A 24887-nucleotide genomic window follows, 5' to 3' on the forward strand; every position below is an offset into this window, starting at 1 on the left:
CAGTTAGCATTTGCACCTACAATATTTCCCTTCCCACTCCTAATTATTCAAGTCCACACCAAACCTCCGAACTGTATCCCACCCAGACCCATTTCCCCTAACTAATGCACCTAACCTACACATTACTGAACACTGAGTAATTAAGCTTGGCCACTTCACCTAACCTGCATATCTTTGGACTGTGGGAGAATGTGCAGACAGTTGCCAGAGTGGAATCGAACCCGGGTCCCCAACGCTGTGAAGCAGCAGCAATAGCCACTGTGCCACCCGCACAGAACCAATTTAATTCAGTTTACAAAAATCTGCAGCTGAAATGCAGACCATAACCCAACTCTTATCAGGGCAAATGATGACATCAGTAGTCAGTCAGGAGATGAACCATCACGCAGTTCGATTTGGCTACCCTGAATCTGGATTCTAATAACCTTGCCTAACAAAAATCCATAAATCTCAGCTGTGAACTTTTCAACTGAACCTCATCATTTACAGCCTTTTGAATGTTCCAGACTTACATTACCCTTTCTGAAATCACCCTTATGAAGGGCCAAACTCTAATTTTAATGCCTCTTGGTTTGGTTTCTCACCAGAAAGCATGTTTCATCATCTTTGAAATAATTGGATAAACTTGTAATCAACAATTCACAATTTTAACCCCTATTGTCCTATTCTGGTGCACTGCATTCCCCAAGCCAGTATATCCTTCCTAAGGCGTCACGCTCACAACTGAACCATGGTATGCTTGCCTACATTGGACAGGTATTGAGTACAAGAGCTAGCAGTTCATGTTAAAATTATACAAGATATTGGTTCAGCCGCATTTAGAATACCATGTACAGTTCTGGTCGCTAGACTACCAAAATGGTGTGGATGCTTTGGAGAGGGTGCAGAGAAGGTTTACGAGGATGTTGCTTGATATTGAAAATGCCAACTATGAAGAGAGGTTGAGTAGGTTAGGTTTGTTTTCATTAGAAAAAAGATGAGGGGAAACCTGATTGAGGTTTACAAAATCACGAAGGGTATAGACAGGGTAGATAGGGATAAGCTTTTTCCCAGGGTGAAGGATCCAATAACAAGAGGTCACGCTTTCAAGGTGAGAGGTGGAAAGTTTAAGGGTGATACACGTGGCAAGTACTTTATGGAGAGGGTGGTGGGTGTCTGGAATGCGTTACCAGCAGAGGTGGTAGAGTCAGGCACGGTAGATTCATTTAAAATGTGTCCGGACAGAGTAGGTGGGGAGCAGAGGGATACAGATGCTTTGGAATGGACGACAGGTTTAGACAATAGATTTGGATCAGCTCAGGCTTGGAGGGCCAAAGGGCCTGTTCCTGGGCTGTAAATTTTCTTTGTTTTCTTTGGACTTGTGATACAGTCTAACCAAAGTATAATACAATATACAAGTTCTAGTCTTTTGTAATGATATGAATCGTAATCCAATCTAAGCTAGCAGGAGGGGCCAAGCCACACTTAAACACATTATGTAATCTGCTGTTATCTTAATGACTTGCACTTTTAGATAGGTGTCCAAATTCTTCAAACACAGGAAGCCCCGTGAGCAGGCATTAGCTGTATTTAAAAACTCAAGCTATTCACCCAAAACATTAAAACAATGCTGCCTCTGTAACAAGAGGTTCGATCTTAGGTTGTTCAAAGGTAAATGGGTTTGACCAATTAGAACTCTCAGGAACTGACAAAATGAAGAAACCCAATAAAAACATCTCCAAAGCAAAAGGTTAATATTTTATTTTGCCTTGTTTCCACAACATAAATGGGTATTTTCCATAATATGCTATATATTCACTTATTCATCTTTTAGTTAAAGATGTGGAGCAAGGCCTGAATTTGGATCCAGTAATTGTGGTAACTTATGGCTTGTTACCTCCCTTTTGGGGAGATACTTGAGACCTTAGGGAACTACAAGTTACCCTGGAAAAGTAATCTACATTTCAGAAGCCTCAGCAGTTGAGGAAGAGAGGTTGAAAACACAGCAAGTACCTTTCCAGAAATGGAGTCAATCTTTTTGTTCTGGGCATCTATTTCGTTGCCCATGTCAATTGCCATGTTTTTCAGATTTCCAATGATACTGCCCACTTGCTGCAGATTTTCTTCCATTTCATCTTCTCGAGAGTCATTGGTTATCCTAAAACACACCCAAAATTGTCAGGTTATTTCAAAGTGAAGTTTGAAATTTGGTGTGGTGAATGCTTCTCTAACATCTTCTGTTCTTCATTATTGAAGCAAAAGCACCAGTGAGTCTCGCGCAAGCAGGGGCTATGTGGGAGAATCATTAGGAATTAGGTGGATTCTCCACTTTAGATGGTCATCCAAAGAGAGTGAAAGATGGAGAGGTCACACCTGTTCTCCTCTAGGATCAGGGATGGAAAGGTCATGCTGCCCCTTACATACAAATCAAGCTGTTCTCAGTGGCTGGGGATTAGTGGTGAAAGGACATTTGCTGATCCCAATGTGACAAGTGACACGCGCAGCCAGCCGCCTATGCCCTGAATCTGGACAATGATGCAGCCCTATCCCTCTTACCTGGCAATGTAGCCTTCTCCTTCACCGCCCCTCCTGGCCATCTCATGGTGATTCTGCGTGTTGCCTGGCTGATTGGAGACAACTTTGCCTGTGTTCCCATCAGCATCGCTACCCCAGGCTTTCTTGTAAGCATCCCCCATCTCGAAGTTCTTCACCCTGAGAGAGACAGACAGAAATGTAACAATTAGTTTTGAAGGATTCATTCTGTGTTGGAGGGGGGATTGGTCCCTGTAATTGTCCAATTGGGGTGGGGGCACAAAAAAAAAGGTAGAAGGAAGTAAGTGTGTATTTTATTGGCTAGAAAGCCCTTTGGGACACTGGGGTTGTGAACTGCAGTGTGTAAAAGACTTCTCTTCAATGCCGAACATGAATCTCTTCATTTGTCCTCCTGCAATAGTCTGCACTGCAATCTGGATTTCATTCCAAACCTGGCAAGCAGGTTTATACAATGATCGTGGGACAATCCAGACTATTTAGAGATGGCTGGTTAACAAATTAGGGGAGATTGTGCTGATTGTTCACAGATTGGGGAGTTGTTTAGAAGACATCAAATACAAATTGGAGATCTGGTGATGTGCAGAGAGATGCATCAGGGGTATGCAACTGGGAAACGATCTAGGATGAGCAAATATTGTAGGGTGAGGTTTGGTGTAAATAAAAATATTCCTGGAGGTCGGGGATGGGGATGGGTTAGTCAGCGTTGGGGCTGGTTTGATATTTTGTCCAATGATGTGGAAGAGTAAAGGCCAATAAGTGCAGGGTTATCATGGGAACGAGTAACAAACTAAAGTTCAACTCTCAACCTTTGTCATGTCTCTCATCTGCCTTAGTCATATTTAGTCCATTTTAGATTTTGATGGTATTGAATCAGTCTGGTGCTTACATTGTAGGAGATGTGAAAGCCATCACATCTACTAGAGAAGTCTGCAAGGATGATGACTGCTGTTCCTGTCCTTAGTCTTAACTTAGTTAACACACTAAGAGTGTTAGACTATTTTTTCTGATATTTTCTTCAATTACCCATTTACTCAATTATTTACACAAAGAATGTCTTCCTGTTGTTTTTGACTATTCAACACACTGCTCATTCCCAGTTCCTTGTCTGTTTCCACATTTGATTTGTGGTTCCAATATTTCTCATACTAATTCCCTCCATCTTTCTCCTTACAAATTTTGATTTGAGCCTATAATGCAGGCTGATGCATCAGTGCAGTAATAAAGGGTTTTCTGCACCATTGCAAGTCTTTCAAATGAGAGGTCGGTGCCACGATTATTGATTAGAAGAAAAGGCCAGGAACAGCACTGCCAACTTCAGCAGTTGTGACAGTTTTCAATTCTCCTTCTTTCACACATCTCTTGACACTATTTCAAAACTGAGCAGGGGAACCTTTCCTTGTTCTAGGCCAGTACTTATCCCTCAATTAACAGCACTAAGAGCAAACCATTTGGTCGTTATCATGTTGCATTTGGGAAGTGTTTTACTGTGAACATTTGGCCTCCAACAGTGACTGCACTACAGAAGTTATTTATTGAAAATGAAACACTTGGTGACATTGAGGTTGAGACAGACAATGCAAGTTATTTACTCTAATGGCACAGAATTGCAAGACTTCCACAATTACACAGACACACAACAGGCTCATGCAGCATGCGGTTAAATGTACCACCTACTCAAACGTGGACACGGTCCCCAAAACGGCTGACTTTCTCCATGCCAGATTCCACGATGTACATCACTGATTGGCTCCCATTTTCCACTCAGGTTTATATTAAGGTTAATCTTCAATGAATGAAGCATAGGGAGGGAGGTATAGGGTTTCGGGGTAGGGGGCAAATGAGAGAAAGAGAAGGCACGAGAAAGAGAGAGAGAGAAAGAGCAAGAAAATGAACTCAAAAGATCAGTCATTTAGGTAGAGCAGTGTCACCGAGGAGCCCAGCATTACAGAAAACAGCCTGGACCACTCCTCCCGAGCTGCTCCCGAGGAATTAGGATCCTACCAGCCAAAAGTTTGATTAACCAGTTAATGGATAGTGTAGCAGAAGCGTTGAACTGATTGTGATCATTAGAATTGATCGTTTTAGTTAGCCAAATTAAGAAAGGAGTTAGTTTGTCATATAGCAGGCCCAAGTACTCAAACACACGTCATGCCAAATGTTCATGTTAATTACAGCTGCTCTTCCAAGGACAGTGTTGATGAGATCGTGTAGTTTTAAGGTAAAATTCTGTACAGCTCACATTTGCACAAAATTTACATACATGTTCAGCTTGAGGCAAATCTACTGGCAGCTCCCAGCACCAATATGTACTGTGACAATGACGGAGACTAAGGGAAGAACTGACAACCAACAACAGAACCAGCTACTGAACATTTTGAATACAATGTAAAGTTCCCTTTACATTGTCCAAAAATTGGTACCTGTGTGAAATAGCCACAGCCCTCAAAACTTCTTAAGTCAATTTCTGTCTCTTCACTTTATCATCAGAAATGTAACTATAATTCTATGACTTTATGACAGTGACGGATGCCCTTCCTGGACTGAATAGAGAAAAAAAAATGCAGACCCTGAATCCAAAAGTAGACAAGCAGGAGGCTGGGAGAGCACAGCAAGCCAGGTAGCATCAGGAGGTGGAGAAGTCTGAGAAATCCAGAACATTGACTTCTCCACCTCCTGATGCTACTTGGCTTGCTGTGCTCTTCCAGCCTTCTGCTCGTCTACTTTCTGAACTGAAGTCTCTGCATTCTTTAAATACATGACATACTGCCAGCCACTGCTTAGATATTATCTGAGTCAGAGGATTAAGAATCCCATTCCAGAGACTTGAGTACATAACCTTGGCTAACTTCCAACATGGTACGAGAGTGCTGCACTACCAGATATTCAATTGAGACCCTCTTGAGCCAATGCATATGATTATATTGAGGAAGAGCAGGAGACTTCAGTCCTAGCCACTATTGCTCAACCAACATCAGTAAAATAGATTTTCCAATTATTATCTCTATTTGTGGGAGTTAGCTATGCACTAATTGGTTACATTTCCTATACGCTGATAAGTCTACAACTTTTTAATGTCCCATGGCCGTAAAAAATGTGATACAAGTGCTTAGTTTTGGTTGGAAACGGGTGGTCAGCTGGAAGCCATTCTCTGACCAATACCAGCAACACCTACCTACTGCAAGGACACACACACAGGCCACAGCATTTGGTGAGGTCAGTTAGGTTTTTCTCCGCCTCCTTCATATCCTGGTTGATCTGGTCCAGCCCTTCGTCAATGCGCCTCAGTTGTTCTAAACAAAAACAGCACATGGTCGCAACATCAGCTGTTCTGTGGCTCTCTGCTTTCCTCCCAGCTGCCCTAGCCATTTCAAGCTAACCCCCTGAAGCTTCAGAATGACCCCATGTGCAATGAAGAAACCTCTGCTGGAACAGTCCAGAGTTTCCTTCCTCCTGGTGACTTCATCCACACACACAAATGCTTCACCTGTGCAGAAATACCAAGCAGCCCTGTCAAGCAGGCAAAGCCTGCTTCCAAGTTTGAGAATCCGTGGCAGAGATCAGGTTCACTCCACATAGGAATCATCATGTGGACACATGTGACATGGTAAGTAACAACTAATCCCTTCTCCGTAGGCTGGGGTCGATCTGCCTAGGACAAGAGAAGGGAGATTTGATTCAGATGGACAAAACTGTGAGGGGCCTAACTGGAGTTAATGGGACTTACCTTAGCAGAAAGGTCAGGAGTGAGAGGAAAAGATTTAAAGTAATTTTTAGTAAGTGTACAGGGGTGATGAGGAAATATTTTTGCCCAGAGAAAGGAAAGGGTCTGGAACTCACTGCCTGCAGAGACAGTAAAGGCAGAGACCCTTAACTCATTTAACAGGTATCTGGACATGCATCTTAAGTGCTGGAACCTAAAAAGCTACAGATCAAATGCTGGAAAGTGGAATTATGCCAAGTGGTTTGTTTCTCAGCCTGTGTGCACACAATGGGCTAAACTGCCTTGTTTTAATATCATTCTTGTTCAGCTTTCCCTCATTCTCACAGGCCAGAGATCTAGGGGTTGCTGCTGGCGATAACTTCACTTCAATGTTCACGTTGAGGAGAGGAAAGGGTGAGATTGTAAGTTTCTCTCCACTGGACTGCCCAGTAGTTGAGTGGGTGACCTGAAAATAGAACCATTGGCAAAGATCCTACATGCATCACAGTCTGCCTTAACCAGCCTAAGTGCTGTAAAGGAAGTCACAGCAAGACTACATTAACATCCCTGTTCCACCCTTCCCAACAAATACAGGGACACACTAACCAGACCAGGGGCCTGTGGAATAACAATACCAGGCCAACCTGCCTATCCAGACCAGCCCCAGCTCCCTATGATCAGGCAGCACTACATACGTACCTCCCTGCTCATCCAGCATGATCATAGTCTTGCCACCAGCATCCCTACTCTGAAACAAAAAGAAGTGTCAGCACTGTATCTAGGGATCTAACAAACTGCATTGTGCACAGCCCAATCACATCCATCAATTAAATGTACCATGCCAGAGCTGAATGAGACAGGGCAGAGGCAGCCTGGCTACATCTCCCACCATCCATGCCCAAAGTTCCATGGAATTCAGAAACCCAAGGATTTACTAAATCCACTTGCAGCTTTTGCTTGAAATCCCCAATAAATATTTTTAATAGGAATTCTGATTGAGATCACTATCTGAAGAGTCAAGACAACCTCAGAAGAACACATGGTTGGTTGAGGGTGGGACTAGACCATGAGACACTGTGCTAGGTCTTCAACTGCAACATGCACGTGCACTAATCCTTTCTGCTGTTCCCAGTCTCCAATACTTAACCAGTGAGACCCATGGGATTAAAGTGATCGTGGCAGCATGAATAGTGATTAAAAGAACAGAACTAACCGTTTGCTACTGTTGTTTGGTTGATCAGACTGGAAGGAAATGCACAACGGAGTCCCCAGGGATCAGTGGTATTTTTGATTTATATTATTGACTTGCAAACGAAACGTGGGGGAAGATAAAAAGACACTAGTATGGTGATCTCAATAGCACTTGAGGCTGCGGATGACTACTCTCAGTGCTGTATTTTCAGAAAAGTATTTCAGAGAATTGTGTAGACCTGATGATTAGACTATTCAAACCTCAGCAGAAATAAGTCTAGTGTCAAGAGTAAGGTGGGAGTCTAAACACAAATACGGTAATACTGATATATTGGCAAACACAGCCTTGCCACCTCTTCCCAAGACCCCAGTTCTACCCAAAAGGTAGAATGAAGGCTGCAATAATGTGTATTTGTTTTTGCATTAGTAACTACTACACAATGTGTATCGTGTACACCTACTGTATTATTAAACTTGAACAATGCCTGCTTCAATAATCGCCCTGTGACATGACCGTCATATATCCAAACCTGTTACCTTCCAGTGTGACACTGACAGATCCTGTCACCCTGTTCCATGATCCCCAACAGCAAGTCCCACCACCTTTGCACTATCAACCCAATGTGCCCCATTACCCTGCAGTCAGCACTATAAGGCCAATAGAAGACACAGTTCAGCTTTACCTCCTCTGCCAGTTGCAGCATCCTCCGGGTACTCTCCAGGGACTGTAAAGAGGGGAACAGAAATTGTCAAGTCCAAGACATTATGCTCACAAACCAACAGCCATGATAGTTTATACCCATGTAGCTTTACTGTTCGAATCCGACTTGAAATGACTGAAAGTCAGACCCCTTTGGAAATCAAAAATTGCTGGAAAGTAAATCCAAAGCAGCCCTCATCAAATCAAGGACACTAGGAACATCCTGTAGAACAGGCCTGAAAGCCAGCTAACAGTTGGAATGGGCAGCAACTTGTTTGGGGTGAAAAGCTGAGGTCAATGTTAGTTAATTGGTCCAAGAAGCAAAGTGTCCCTCTGTTGGGGAAGGGTTACAAGATTCTGATGGGCACGCATTGTTTGCTAGATAATGATAGAATTGTGATGATGGAAATGGTCTGAAAGATTATTTGGCTACCAATAGCCATCTACTGCAGGGAGTTGAGATCCAACTCAGGAGAATTGTGTTCCGTGTCCCTCCCCTCCATCTGTGTGTCCGTGTCAGTGTTTAATAAAAACCCACTTTTTATAAGGATGCAAACTGGCCCATCTGACTAAAAACCCAACTCACAGCAGAGACTCACCTCATCTGTCACCTGGTTTGCTCGGATCTGTATATCCTCAGTAGACATATCTGCCATTTTGACCGGCCCAAACCTAACGGGGTAGAAAAAGACATGTGAAACAAAAACAGATGTCAGCTGAGACTCAGGGAAAGTAGTGTTCTTTGCTCCTGGACTCTGTGAATGTTGCTCCGTACCAGCTCTGTACATGTCCATTGGAGATATTATAATAATTCCTTTGGGTCCTGTAATCGTGTCTTGTGCTGTAAAACACTAACACATCCTAAGATCATAAAAGACGACCTGAATGCACATCCATTCTGATTGAGTTTCATCCCTTCAATGAAACTCAGAATTCCATTAGTTCTGAAGCCAACTTACTCAGTCCTGTTTTGCCCACTGCTCAGTAAGTTCTGGGGCTTATTTTGGAACCCTATTGCCTCAAAAGACACAATGTAATCGTATTGAGAGATGGACATTATGAGCACTGTGTAAAATTAGACCTTATATGTGGTTTCCACAGCATGTAAAGCAGTTTCCTCTCAGTATGTAGTAACTGCACTCTCCGGTGAAAGAGATGAACACAAAACTAAGCTTCCTGTCAGCGGTTCTTGTGTTAATAAGGAAATGACCACTGCTCCAACTATTTCAGTCTACCTAACAGGCACTGCCCCAAATTGTTCTTTGTACTGCACAGTAACCCTGGAAATGAGAAAGAGGAACTCCAAATTGCAGCAGCGATGAGTACCCTGTGGAAACGGATAATGCCACACGGGGACAAATCAAACAACCCTGATGGCCGATTTGCCTTGAGGCCTGGGTGTGGCAGCAGGTTCAGCAAGGGAGCTGGAGCAGTTACATGGAAATGCTTTCTCACCAGCTGGTTCAGATATGGTTAATACACATCTTCAGAGCAGGTGGGTCTTGAATCTGGGTATCCTGATCCAGAGGCTGAGACACTACCACAAGAGTAGTTACACAGTGACTAAGTATCTACAGTTATCATCTGAAATGGAAAGAGGAATGGGTGATTGATATCAATTAAGGGTCAATTGGCTGTTCATAGAAACCCTACAATGCAGAAAGAGCCTATCAGCCCATCAAGTATACACTGGCCCTCCAAAGAGCATTTCACTCAAACCTAGCTCCCTATTTTATCCCTATAACCCCGCATTTATCATGGCCAATCCACCTAACCTGCACATCTTTGTACTGGGGGAAGAAACTGGTAGATGGACAAGAGGCTAAAAGACCACAGCAAGCCAGACAGCATCAGGAGGTGGAGAAGTCAATGTCTCAGGTGTAACCCTTCTAGATGGACGTGGTCATGAGTTTGGAAGGTGCTGTCTGAGGACCTTTGGTGAATTTCTGCAGAGCATCGGTTTTTCTGTTCTACTACGTACCAGTGTATGTAATTCTATAGGGAATCTAATCTAATCTACTGTATGTGTTGCACAAGGTAATAGTCTTGAAAACGTTAATGCTGGTACTGCAATGGCTCCACCTAGTCTGATGATGTAATACAATCTTTAGCACTGACAGTGGAATTCTGCACGAGTGTCCAAAGAGAACAAATAAGTTCCAGAGTGTCTTCCGGTTTACGCACGACCAGTAATATTAATTGTAGTTATTACTGTTATGAAATATACCACCTTGTTAACAAAGAAAGTGTCTCTTGTTTAGACTCATTAACTAATAATGATCATTAGAGGAGCCCTAGACATAGTATTGACAAAGTGGAATGGGGACAGCCAACTACCTCAACCACCACAGTATCACATACTGACAGCAGTGACATAAGCCTGCTTCTATTACTCTGCAACTCATTAACAGCAAGACACATCTATTTCATCTTCCTCAAATCTTTACAAACAGGAGTGAGGGTGGACTTAAAGATTTTAAAAATACGAGGGGCTTTTTTTTTAAAACAACAGAGTGGCTTGTGTGTGCAATGAACTTAGAGGAAGTGGTGGATGCAGGTACAACAACAACATTTAAAAAGATATTTGGATAAGTACATGAATGAGAAACATTTGGAGAGATAGAGGTCAAGCACAGACAGGTGGGACTATTGTCGCTGTGGACTAGTTGGACCAAAGAGTCCACTTCCATGCTGCATGACTCTGAAGAGGAGTGAGTGGGGCATCAAAAATTCCTGATGAAGGCCGTATGCCCGAAACAACAATTCTCCTGCTCCTTCAATGCTGCCTGATTTGCTGTGCTTTTCTAGCACCACACTTTTCAACTCAAAAATTCATTGGTTTCTTCAAATGAAAGAAAGTGATTTTTGTTTGCACAACCTTAGGAAGTTCCAACTTGTCTTACAGTTAATAAAATACTTTCCAAGTGTAGTCACTGTTGTAACGAGCAAACATCCTGTTTTTATAAAACTTCCCTTCAAGTGCATCTATGCTATTTGTCCCAAATATTCCACTTAGTCATGATCTCTCCATTCTAATCATTCCTCACTGGATTTACTGGTGATCTGCTTATAATTGTGCCTTTTAATTCTGGACTCTCATCACCAGTGGAAACGTTTTCCCTGCATGAAACACTTCCATAAATTTAAAGACCAGACACATCATGTTGCCTCAACCTTCCCTTGTGCAAAAAAATCCCTAACCTGGTTAGCAAATTTATATGATGATATAATCAAAGCAGCACACAGTGCTCCAACTGTTAACCATGGTCTATACAGGTCATATGCAAGTCAAGACTTCCATTTGACATTTATTCCTGATACCTCTATACCTACAGGCAGCTTATGATTGCCACAGGGAGGCAAAATCTGCACCCAAACCAAGTTGCAACTCTTTTACTGAATTCCTAAGCAGGGATTGCAGGCAGCTGTTCAACTGCAGGGAGCATTACAGTCAAACCAGAATTATACCCATTCAAACAACAACAACGTGCTTTCGTACAGCACTACTTATCTTGTAAAACATTTCAAGGCTAGTAGCATTGTGGGCCAACCCACAAAAGGTAGTCTACAGTGGTTCAAACCAGCAGCTCACCATCACCTTCCCAAGGGCAATAAATGCTGGTATACCTCGCAACGCCACATCCCACAATGAATAAAAAAAAACTTTCATTCAAACCCCACTCAAGACAGACTGGGAATCACGAAAATTAAACACTGACAAACAGTGACATTTACCTGAATTTAGAGAGGATCTAACACCAAGCAATACACACTGCACATCTGGTTTCCCATTACACCTGCCATCTCCCATTCATTATGGATCATTTTAAGTTTTTAGAACCTGCTGTTTCTATTGGATATTTAATTAAATTTTGTGCTTAAAAGAGCAAGTCCCCTCGATACCATCCCCATCAAAATGTTCCCAGGACAGGGACAGCAAGTGAGAAATTAAATACACTGAGTAAAGCTCTCTTTTGGGCGGCACGGTGGCACAGCGGTTAGCACTGCTGCCTCACAGTGCCAGAGACCAGGGTTCAATTCCCACCTCAGGCGACTGACTGTGTGGAGTTTGCACATTCTCCCCATGTCTGCGTGGGTTTCCTCCCACAGTCCAAAAATGTGCAGGTTAGGTGAATTGGCCTTGCTAAATTGCCCGTAGTGTTAAGTGAAAAGGTAAATGTAGGGGAACGGGTTGCGCTTCAGTGGGTCGGTATGGGCTTGTTGGGCTGGAGGGTCTGTTTCACACTATAAGTAATCTAATCTTTACTTTGTTAAATTGAAAGTTACATCAACAATCCCCTCCTCACCACTCTTAAACTGTAAGAAAACTAAATAAAGCTCCAAGCACTGTTCCCATCAAACACTCTTGGGACAGTGACAGCACATTGTTAGATAAGATGGATGTACAGCACGGAAACAAACCCTTCAGTCCAACTTATCCATGACAACCAGATACCTTAATCTAATCTAATCTAGTCCCGTGTCTGCGTGGGTTTCCTCTGGGTGCTCCGGTTTCCTCCCACAGTCCAAAGATGTGCGGGTCAGGTGAATTGGCCATGCTAAATTGCCCGTAGTGTTAGGTAAGGGGTAAATGTAGGGGTATGGGTGGGTTGTGCTTCGGCGGGTCAGTGTGGACTTGTTGGGCCGAAGGGCCTGTTTCCACACTAAGTAATCTAATCCAATCTAATCATTTGCCAGCACTTGACCCATATCCCTGTAAAACCATCCTGTTCATATACCTATCCAGATGCCTTTTAAATATTGGAATTGTACCAGCCTCCACCACTTCCTCTGGCAGCTTTTTCCATACATGCATCACCCTCTATATGAAAAGTCTGCCCCTTATGCAGAGTAAAAATCCCTCATCTCTTAAACTAAAAGTAAGTGGAAAGTAATGCTCTCTTGATACTATGTGGGCGGCACGGTGGCACAGTGGTTAGCACTGCTGCCTCACAGCGCCTGTAGACCCGGGTTCAATTCCCGACTCAGGCGACTGACTGTGTGGAGTTTGCACGTTCTCCCCGTGTCTGCGTGGGTTTCCTCCGGGTGCTCCGGTTTCCTCCCACAGTCACAAAGATGTGCGGGTCAGGTGAATTGGCCATGCTAAATTGCCCATAGTGTTAGGTAAGGGGTAAATGTAGGGGTATGGGTGGGTTGCGCTTCGGCGGGTCGGTGTGGACTTGTTGGGCCGAAGGGCCTGTTTCCACACTGTAAGTCTAATCTAATCTATCCACATCAAACACACACAGAACAGGGACAGCATGGGGCGGTAGTGGCTAGCACTGCTACCTTACAGTACCAGGGTCCCAGGTTCAATCCCACTCTGTGTGGAGTTTGCACTTCTCCCTGTGGGTTTCCTCCCACAGTCCAAAGATGTGCAAGTCAGGTGAATTGGCCATGCTAAATTGCCCGTAGTGTTAGGTGCATCAGAGGGAAATGGGTCTGGGTGGGTTGCTTTTTGGGTGTCGGTGTGGACTGGTTGGGCCGAAGGGCCTGTTTCCACATTGTAGGTAATCTAATCTCTCTTTCCTGGAATCCATGATCCAGTCCCCCCAGTTTTAAACCTCTGTTGTGGGGCTGCAACAGATCAGAAGTCACAAATGACCCCTATGTGACTCCGACAAGTTAAACTATTTCCCGCCCCCCCCCCCTCACATGCACCTTGACCCTTTCACCTCATTGAACACACTACGTGCCTCCAATACCTCTCCACTGCTGTGCAATACAGTAAATATCGGTTTCCATTTTCCTCCAATTGTAGAGGATGACTCCTCTTACAAATCCCACCCTGTTACCAATGGTTTCCCCAAGAACCTCCCCTCAGCTCTACACTTCCATCTCAGAAATATCATTCAAAAAGGAACATCAGTTTTTCCACATCACCATCATCACTATTGCAAAATCATCAAACTACTTATCTGATAATCAGAAATTTCCTCCTAAATATTGGCAAAACTATATTTCTAACCACTAACACCACTCCTTTCCTAGCAATTGGCTATGGCTGTATCTGCAATCCTGATTTCTTTCTATCTTGAGCTACAACAACTACTCTCATCTCTGAGAGCCAACCTGTTCCAACCATAAAACCATTTCCCACTCCACCACTGTCTTGGCTGTCTGCAACCCTCAACGACACATTGGAATTTCAAGTTTAAAGGTTAACAATGGACTCCTGGCTAGTCTCCCACTTTGTCTTTGCAAAGTAGAGGTCAGCCAAAGCTCTGCTGTCAAACTTGCAGCAAATAACATTCACCTACCCACCCCATGCTCTCTAACCCAAACCTGCTCCTGGTCAAACCACATCATTTTCTCACTTAATTTGCAAATTTTTTCACGGCTTTGATCCGCCTCATCTCTTCTAAGCTACAAGTAGTATCCTGTTTCTAGCATCTAGAACAGGAGTAGGAATCAATTTCCAAACAAATTTAGAGTTGTTAGATGTAAAGTATTCAATACCAAGCACCCTCTCAGAATCAATTTTAAAAGATAAGTGAAAACAGCAAGGCTCACAGAGAAAAACAGCTGGGGTGGAGTCAAAACTAAGAGGCTGTTATTTACAATTAAAAGAAGAGATAAAAATGAAAGAGTAAGTTTCTCAGTGCTCTGTATAGAAGAAGGGCCACCATTCTGGGAATCAGTGCAACAGATTTATAGATAGTATTGATTACACATGGGATGTTGAAATGAAGAACAGTAACAGCACAACTTATTACTTTAAATTAGGTTCTTTCAATTGCATGCCCTTCTTTTTAGATTAGATTATTTACAGTGTGGAAACAGGCCCTTCGGCCCAACAAGTCCACATGACCCTCCGAAGAGCAACCCATTCCCCTATATTTACCCCTTCACCTAACACTATGGGCAGTTTAGCATGGCCAATTCACATAACCTGCACATTTTTGGACTGTGGGAGGAAACCGGAGCACCCAGAGGAAACCCACGCAGACACTGGGAGAATGTGCAAACTCCACACAGACAGTTGTCTGAGGTGGGAATTGCTAGCTGCTGTGTCACTGTGCTGCCCTTGTTCTTTATTTAACTGCACATCAAATACAAAAGGTCATAAGGTATTCTTGTGAAACAGTGGTAGCATCCCTGTCTCTAGGCAAAGGAGTCCTGGGGTTAGGTCCCACATGCTCCAGAGATCAGAGGGTCATACAATAATACAGAAAACAACTGGATTACAGCCAAAGCAAATTTACTGCAATTGAGTTAATAAACGACAAAAAGATCAGCCTTGTAAAAAAAATGTCAGAGCTGGAAAATGACAAACATGCACAGGGTTAATTAAAATACAGTATAAGGAAAAAGATCTATACCAAATTTCAATAACAGTCTGTACTTTGAAAACTGCATCCAAGGGCTTCTCCCAAATGTACATAGAGCTGTACAGCATGGAAACAGACCATTCTGTCCAACTCGCCCATGCTGACCAAGGTATCCTAAATTAATCTAGTCCCATTTGCCAGCATTTGGCTCATATCCCTCTAAACCCTTTCTATTCATATACCCATTCAGAAGCCTTTTAAAATGCTGTAATCGTACCATCCTCCACCACTTCCTCTGGCAGCTCGATCCATACACCCTCTGTACAAAAAGTTCCCCCTCAGGTCCCTTTTCCCTTAAACCTATGCCTTCTAGTTTTGGATCCCCTCACATTAGTTATTCACCTTATGCATGCCCCTTATGATTTTATAATCCTCTATAAAGTTCACCTCTCGGCCTCCGATGCTCCAGGGGAATAAACTCAGCCACAGCACATTCAGCATCCTCCTCAACCCTTTAATTCCGGCACGAATTTAACTTTTTCTGAACTCGTTCAAGTTTAACAACATCCCTCCTATTTGCAGTGGGAACCAAAATTGAACGTAGTATTTCAAAAGTATACCAACTCCTATACTCAATACACTGACCAATGAAGACAAGCATGCCAAAAGCCTTCTTCACCACCCTGTCCATTTGTGACTCCACTTTCAGGGAACTATGTACCACCCAGTCTTTGTTCAACAACACTCCCCAAGGTCCTACATTAAGTGTATAAGTCCTGTCCCAGTATGCCTTACCAAGACACAATCCTTTGCATTTATCTAAAGTCCTTCTACCACTCCTCGGTCCATGGATCATGAGATAACTTCCTTCATTGTCCAGTACACCATCAATTTTGAATGTCCTCTGCAAACTTTGCCATATTTTTTACATTCAAGTTCAAACCATTTATATAAATAACCAAAAGCAGTGGATCCAGCACCATTCCATGTGGCACACCACTGGTCACAGGTCTCCAGTCCAATCAACAACCCTCTGCCATCACCTTCTGTCTCTAACCTTCAAGCCAATTGTGTGTCCAATTAGCCAGTTTCCCCAGATTCCATGCGATCTAATCTAATTAACCAGTCGTGCATGTGGACCCTATTGAAAGCCTTGCTGAAGTCCATATAGATAACATCTGTCACTCTTGAGGTGCCCTTATCACCTCAAAAAAAAACTTAGCTAAATTCATGAGACACAATCTCCCATGCACAAAGCCATGTTGACAACTCCAAATCAGTCCTTGTCTTTCCATCAGAATCCCTCCAACAACAAATCAACCACTGATGTCAGGCTCACTAGTCTGATTATTCCTGGCTTTTCCTGACCAACTTTCTTAAGTAGTGGCACTACATTACTCAACCTCCAGTGTTTTGGTACTTCACCCATGAATGCTGATGATACAAATATCTCAACAAGGGACCCAGCAAACTCTTCCCGAGCTTCCCAGAGTTCTGGGATGTATAACAACATCTCTGAACATGTAATTGTCTGGGTAATGTAAGATTACATTGTTATGATTTTGAGGTCATAATTAATAATTTTATTTAGTTTCATACTATGGACTTATTAAAAAAAAGTTTTTAAACCAACTAAAGTAATTGGGTGCCAACTTTAGTATATCACCAGATTTAATCCCATTGAAGAACTGACCCGAGACAATAAACCCTGGAAACATGTAAACAGCTTTTAGCATCTTCACAGCTGTTAACTCTGAAGAATGAAACCCTCAGAAGTTATTTGTGTGATGTATATGAACATGTCTATGTAGACATCAGCTAAGCTGAACATCCAACTGACATGGAGACAGCTCATCTGGAGACTGTATTTGGCAGAAACCACTCACTGTCAGAGTGAGTAGCTTTCACACACTCTCTGCAATATTCCATCTAGGCTTTCAGCTTGGGTTGGGTAGTCTCTATATGCAAGCAGACAAATATCTCTAGCATACATCACTGACTATAACTAAAATGCAGATGAAGACCACCTCTGGATAGTTGTGGACAGCTATAACCAGTAAGCTTTTGCTTATCTTGTATTTCCTTATTAAATCTTAATTTGGCCAAGGTTAACCACTTGTGCACAAACTGTAGATTTTTTTGACATTTTAAAATAAATTTGGAGAGAATTTTAGTGAAATAAAATGTGTCTCTTACTTGCTTAATTCAAGACACCTTCTTTATTATAGCATATAAACAGTGAGTACACACGAAAATGATGTTTTGCCAATTTTGTAAGAGTTAAAGCTGTTAATAAATCAATGCAAATGGGAAAAGAAAGCTAATAGAAACCACAGATCCACACAGAGACCTTACATGGACTCTCTCATATTGCTTCAGTCTACAATCTTTTCAGAAGGAGCGCTCTGGGACCCATACCATTTACACCCAGACATACAGTGAGGTTAGGGCTGATCAGGGATAGTGGAGAGAACTGGAGTCAGAGGAGGTAAGCGAGGTCCTTAATGAATCCTTTGCTTCAGTATTCACAAGTCATTTATATGGACAGTGTGAAACAGTCCGATATACTCAAACAGGTCGATGTTAAGGAGGAGGATGTGCTGGAAATTTTGATAAACATGGGGATAGATAAGTTCCCTGGGGCAGATGAGATATACCCAAGGTTACTACAGGAAGCAAGGGAAGAGATTGCTGTGCCTTGGGCAATGATCTTTGTGTCCTCACTGTGTAGTACTAGATGATTGGAGGGTGGCAAATGTTATTCTTTTGTAAAAGAAAGGAAATAGGGATAACCCCGAAAATTAGTAAGTTTTATGTCAGTGGTGGGCAAATTATTGGAGAGGATTCTGACAGACAGGATGTACGATTATTTGGAAAAGCATAGCTTGATAAGAGATGGTCAGCATGGCTGTGTGAGGGGCAGGTCATGACAGGACAAGCCTGACTGAATTCTTTGAGGATGTGACAAAACACTGATGAAAGTAGAGCAGTAGTTGTGGTGTATATGAATTTTAGCAAGGTGTTTGATAAGGTTCCCCCATGGTAGGCTCATTCAGAAAGTAAGGAGACATGGAATACAGGGAAATTTGGCTGGATACAGAACTGGCTGGCCCATAGAAGACAGCGGGTGGTAGTAGATGAAAAATATTCTGCCTGGAGCTTGGTGACCAGTTGTGTTCCACAGGGATCTGTTTTGGGACCTCTGCTCTGTGATAGTGGAAGGGTGGGTTAGTATATTTGCCAAAGACACAAAGGTTGGTGGAGTACTGTTGTAAGTTGCACTGGGACATTGACAGGATGCAGAGCTGAGCTGAAGTGGCAGATGGAGTTCAAACTAGAAAAGTGTGAAGTGATTCATTTTAGAAAGTCAAATTTGAATGCAGATTATAGGGTTAAAGACAGGATTCTTGACAGTGTTGAGGAACACAGGGATCTTGGGGACCACGTCCATAGATCCCTCAAAGTTGCCACCCAAGTTGATTGGGTTGTTGAGAAGGCGTATGATGTGTTGGCTTTCATTAGCAGGGGGATAGAGTTTTAAGAGCTATAAGATTATGCTGCAGCTCTATAAAGCACTGGTTGGACCACATGTGGAATATTGTGTTCAGTTCTGGTCGCCTCATTATAGGAAGGATGTGGAAACTTTAGAAAGGGTGCAGAGGAGATTTACCAGGATGCTGCCTGCACTGGAGAGCATGTCTTATGAAGGAAGGTTGAGGGAGCTAGAGCTTTCCTCATTTCATTAAAAAGAGGATGAGAGGTGACTTGGCAGAGGTGTACAAGAATGAGGAGAGAGGCATAAATAAAGTGGGTAGCCAGAGACTTTTACCAAGGGTAGAAATGGTTCTCACGAGGGAGCATAATTTTAAAGGTCATTGGAGGAAGGTTCAGGGGAGATGTCAGAGGTAGGTTTTTTTTAACACAGAGAGCAGTGTGTGTGTAGTAGTAGAGTTTGATACATTAGGGACATTTAAGCGACTCTTAGATAGGCATATGGATAATAGTAAAATTAAGGATATGTAGGTAAGTTTGATCTTAGAGTAGGATAAGAAGTTGACAAAATCGAGAGCCAAAGAGCCTGTACTGTTTGATGTTCTACATCTCTCACCATCTGCAACAGTTTGTTGATAAACAGCTTTGGCAGTTTAAAACCTCAGGTCATTTTTGGACATTACATCGGAGCTGACGCTCGCAAGAGCAGTTCTGAGCTAACCACGCAGTACTGCCAACCCGCAGTTCTGCATCTTTCTGCAACGAGCAGGAGTCACAACTTTACATTGTGCATCTGCTTATCTGAACTCTCATCTGTGACTCAATTGACAGCGCTCTAACCTTAAGAGCCAGAGGATTGCAGGTTCAAGTCCCACAGTAGACACTTCAGCCAGCAATCTCCATTGCAGTATGGATGGAAGTGTAATACTATCAAAATTCTTTTTGGTAAGATGTAACACTGAGGCTCCACCCACCCTGTCAGGTGAAAGATCCCGTAGAAGTATACAAAGAACCGGGGCATTTCCCTCACCAGTCAGCATCGTAAACCAGATGTCATTACATTGTTGTTTGTTGAGCCTTGCTGCCACCCGTTTCCTACACTGAAACAAATTACTTAATTGGCCACAGAGCACCCTGGGACATCCTGACACAAAAATGCTGAGCTTTGTAAGAATATTCCCTAGCAGCTGGGAGAGCTCGAGTAGAGCTGTCATACTAAAGCCTAACATTGTTTCACACCATCTAAGTAGTAGATGAGCTAAGTGGCCCACAGCCACCTCTCCACAACACCCTGCTGGGTGAGCAGCAGTTGCCGGTTGGTTGCATAAAGGTCCATAAATCAATTAGCTATACAAAAGAGCAAAGTCCTGTATCTAAGGGAGGATTGACACAGAAATTTGAAGAGATAATACAGTATACAGGATCTGTGAGGGAACTTAGAATGGCTAGATTGCAGCTTTACTGAGAAACTCAAAGAGCTGGGAAGAGCTTAGTGGAGAAACAATTGAAACCCTTATTTATTATTTTGTTACATGTGCCACAAGGAGAAAATGTTGCAATTGATTTTGAACAAAGTGCACCTGAACAAAGTGTTACAAAATACAGCTTTATCCAATGCAGTAAACACAACCAGTCCTGAACTCAGGATATCCTGAAAGCAGTCAAATACTTTCCAGTAAGTGCAGCCAGTGTTATTTCTGACAGTCAGTTATGGAGACAGACCTCAGACAGTCAGGAACACGTGAACGACCCTGGTCACTGCTACAGCCTCCTATCTGAATTGTCTCCTGAGTCAGAAGGTGATCCACTGCAGACACTTGAGCCAAGAATACAGGCTGGTGACCCAATGTTGTACTGTTAATGGTTTTGGGTAGGACATTAAATAGGAGGTTCCGTGTGCATTTTCAGATCATACTGCATCTACCTGAACAACAGAGGAGCTCTGTCTGTTGTCCTGATCAATATTTATCCCATAACTAACATCATTTTTTAAAAAAAATTCAGAGAGTGGGAGCTTGTTGAGTGCAAATTAGCTGCTGTTTCCTACGGTACAATGCCATGTCACAATAAATGAAGTAATTTTGAAGTAAGTGTTTGAGGTTGTTCAGAAGTTGTGAAAGATACTGTATATGCAAATTAGTTCAATTAGAACCTCACAACCAGGGGCACGGAAAGTAACACAATCAGTCCAAACACTCAGGCAAATTTGACCCATTACTTAATAATGCGCACTGGAGACTTGATTCACTCATATTCAGAGTCAATAAGTATGGTGCTGTAAAAGCATGGCAGGTCAGGCAGCATCTGAGGAGCAGGAGAATTGTCATTTTGGTGTAAGTTACATTTCAATGGTCACTGATCTGTCAGAGGACTATTCAAAAGAATTATGTATTTGTCCCTGTAGTCAATAACATCAGATCAGCTAGCTCCAGGGCACACAGGCGGCACGGTGCTATAGTGGTTAGCACTGCTGCCTCTCAGCGCCAGAGACCTGGGTTTAATTCCTGCCTCAGCCAACTGTCTGTGTGGAGTTTGCACATTCTCTTCGTGTCTGTGTGGGTACCCCCCATAGTTAGGTGAATTGGCCATACTAAATTGCCCGTAGTGTTAGGTGAAGAGGTAAATGTAGGGGAATGGGTCTGGGTGGGTTGCTGTTCAGAGGGTCGGTGTGGACTTGTAGGGCCGAAGGGCCTGTTTCCACACTGTATGTAATCTAATCTAAAACAACCTGCATTCCATGTCGTACTGCTCAGTTCGAGTGTCTGTTGATTCAAGTTGCAAACATAAAGCATTTCCTGACATATGCATGCAATTAAGATAGGTCAACAGTTCTCTGCTAGTGAAACAAAAAGTATTACAAAATTTGTTTTGTGCCCAGTATCAACATTTACAAACAGGAGTCGTGCCAAACATGTTGATTGTGCAAGATGTGCCATGTTTGACAGATGTTTCTTGCAGGTCAGTGACAAACCAGCCATCCTGGTCTGACACAGCTCACAGCACTCCCAGCCAGGTCCTGAAAGGATGAACCCGAGTTAGTAAAATCCTTTGACACGTCCATCCCCTAGAGTAGTCTCAGGGCTTTGTACTTCTTCCTGGAAAGAAGGCTTGAATCATTCCCAAACACCGCCACACTCCAGCTAGCTGAGCTTGTCCTCACTTTTTAAAAACTTCTCGTTTAACTCCAATTACTTTCTTCAGGTTAAAGGCATGACCATGGGTACCTGCATGGGCTTCAGTTATGCCCCTCTCTTTGTGGAATATGTGGAAGATTCCTTGTTCCAGCGTTATCAGCCCCCACCCCCAACTTAACTTGACTATACATCCTCACGCCTTACTTCCTCTAAAGACTCCATTCCATTCTCCTAGTTTCACCACCTTTGTCATGTCAGTTCTGATGATGCCAAAGTCCACAGGGAAATTTCCAAAATAGCCAACTTTTCCCACGACTGAGGACTCCACCCCTCCGTTTCACATACCACTACCCCCTCCCCACCCCCAAACCAACACCACCACCACAGTTCCCCTCAGCCATGTCTGGCCCCTCTCCTGAACTTCTGCTCTCACCCATCATCTTTCCACACATAATAATCATAGGGTCACCCTGGCCCTCATTTCCCATCCAAACAGCATCCACATCCAAAGGATAGTTAGGTGCCATTTCCACCACCTCCAACAGATACCACAACCAAACATATTCCCCTCCCCGGTTAGCCTTCTGCAGGGACCATTCTCTCCAGTACATCCTCGCCCACTCCTGCTCCACTCCCAACACTTTCCCATGCAAATGCAGAAAATGCTCATTTTCTCACTATCCAAAGCTCCAGATATACGTCCCAGGTGAAACTGTGTTCAATCTTGTCTGCTGCCACTCAGAGACTGGGTGACCACTTTGCAGAACACCTACATTCGGTCCACAAAAATGATCCTGAGCTTCCAGTTGCCTGACACTTCAAAACACCAGTGTTTGCTGGCTAACATCTCTGCCTGAGGCTTGCTGCAGTGCTCCAGTGAAGCTCAGTGCAAACTGAAAGAACAGCGTCTCATTTTCTGATTGGGAACCCTGCAGCCTTCAGGATTCAATATCAAGTTCAATAATTCTAAAGTCTGAGGCATCTTTCCCCAACCCCCACACACATTCCCCTTGTCATCACATGGGTTGTTACTACTAACAATCCACTATCACCTAATTGTCCCTATTAACAGCTATTCACTCTCCCAGGCTAACTATTACCCATTCGGTTGCCCACCTGCTGTTTTCTCTCCGGGCTTCATCTCCAATCATTTACTCCGCCCAACTTCAGCAAATACTATATTTGCTGAAATACCTTTTCCTAGCTACAATTAGGTCCGAATGTCACTGGTTCGGAAACATTAACTCTACTTCTTCTCCACACACTGCCAGAGCTGCTGAGTTTCACCAACAATATCTGCTTTCGTTTCAGATTTTCACCATCTGCAGTACATTTGTACATTTTTAGTTTTGTGTACACATCCACGGTTCCACTTTGCCCTAAAGCCAGTGCTGGAAACAAATTATAGCATTTGAATTACTCCCAAATGAACAACCCCCTCAAACAATAGATCAGAAAAGGACACTAAAGGCAGGGTCAGCCAGACATGAATCAAGGAAGTTTGAGGAAGTGTCTCATCAGACGTGAAAGACAAACTTTGTTTCTCTTTCCACCGCCAGAGTTCCAGCTCTTTCTGTCTGTATTAATTTTAAGGGCTGTACATCTCGGTGACTATGACAGGTTCTACACTAGCTGTAAAACACCAGAGCTAAATTGCCCTGACTTCAACTGTAAATTTAACCCAAACTACACGACACACGGATAGGTCGACCACCTGTTTTTGGTGTGTGTGTGAGTGAGTGTGAGAGAGAGAGAGAGAGAGAGATGATGTGTGATATGTTTCAGAGATGGGATGATGAAAATGTTACAGATGGCAAGCAGGGAGAGAAAAGGAGCAGCTTATGGCAGTAGGATTGGGGGGGGGGGGGGGGGAGGGAGGGAGGGGGGGAGGAGGAGGGAGGGAGGGGGGGGAGGAGGGGGGGAGGGAGAGGGGGGGGAAGAGGGGGGGGGGGGGGGGGGGGGGGGGGGAGGGAGGGAGGAAGAGAGGTAGACAGGGTACTTAAAATCTCAGAATATGCTCCATAGCAGGGCATCTTTCAGCCATTATGATGCCTGTGTTGGCTCTCAGGAAAACCAGTTTAGCACATCTCAATTCCCATTCCTTTATCCCTCACACAATGCATTTCTAATTCCTTTGGAAATTAGCATTTGAATCTGACCCTCCCATACATTGCATATCCTAACCCATCAGTGTAAAAAACCTTTTCCTCAGTGCACTCAGTCCTTATTATTAACCTCTACGTTCTTCTGCTTTCTCATCTGATAAGGTTCTCTCAGTCTACACCCCTCAAGTTTGGACGTTTTATGAAATATTCTCTTTAGAGAAGATAAAAGTGAGCAAACATCCCAGCTTCCCCAAAACAAAAACAGAAATAGAAACTGCTGAGCAGGTCTGGCATTATGTAGAGGGCAGAGTTTTGAGTCCAGTAAGAATCTGCAGAACCTTTTCAATTCATGCACCTAACTCAGAGTCACAGTCATACAGCATGGAAACAGACTACTCAGATCCTAACTCAAAGCTCTACAAACACTCACCACTAGATAATATGCTTCCCTTTTATTCTCTCTGCTAAGAATGGTCAATTTCCCACTGGATCTTCACCCACTCACTTAATACCCCTCTGCAGTTCCCTTACAAATCACTTTTCAATCTATCTGTAGGCCAAGAGTAGCTTTTCTTTTGTCATTTCTACCATATATAACTGATACAGTAAAAACGAGACAGGAAATGTAGCAGTGCTTTCTGTTCCTTCATCTAAATCATTCTTAGAAATTGTAAAAGGTCCCAACAATGCCCATAGCACACTGCTAGTTCCATGTTGCCAACCATAAAATGACTCATTAATCCTCACTGAACCTTATCAAAT

The 24887-nt window shown here is 43.2% G+C and overlaps 1 protein-coding gene across 1 annotated transcript in view; it reads right to left on the reverse strand.

Moving 5' to 3' along the window:
- Positions 1–24887, reverse strand: part of LOC132818068 (synaptosomal-associated protein 23-like) — a 30501-nt gene that overhangs the window by 3741 nt on the left and 1873 nt on the right. Inside the window, exons 2-7 of the mRNA XM_060828718.1 lie at positions 8723–8795; positions 8107–8148; positions 6932–6980; positions 5705–5822; positions 2536–2691; positions 1993–2137 (exon numbers count right to left, since the gene is read on the reverse strand). Coding sequence (XP_060684701.1) covers positions 1993–2137; positions 2536–2691; positions 5705–5822; positions 6932–6980; positions 8107–8148; positions 8723–8779 — 567 coding nt within the window. The 5' untranslated portion in view covers positions 8780–8795. The remainder of the gene's footprint in view (positions 1–1992; positions 2138–2535; positions 2692–5704; positions 5823–6931; positions 6981–8106; positions 8149–8722; positions 8796–24887) is intronic.

The sequence above is a fragment of the Hemiscyllium ocellatum genome, chromosome 8, assembly GCF_020745735.1.
Source record: "Hemiscyllium ocellatum isolate sHemOce1 chromosome 8, sHemOce1.pat.X.cur, whole genome shotgun sequence".
NCBI lineage: Eukaryota > Metazoa > Chordata > Chondrichthyes > Orectolobiformes > Hemiscylliidae > Hemiscyllium > Hemiscyllium ocellatum.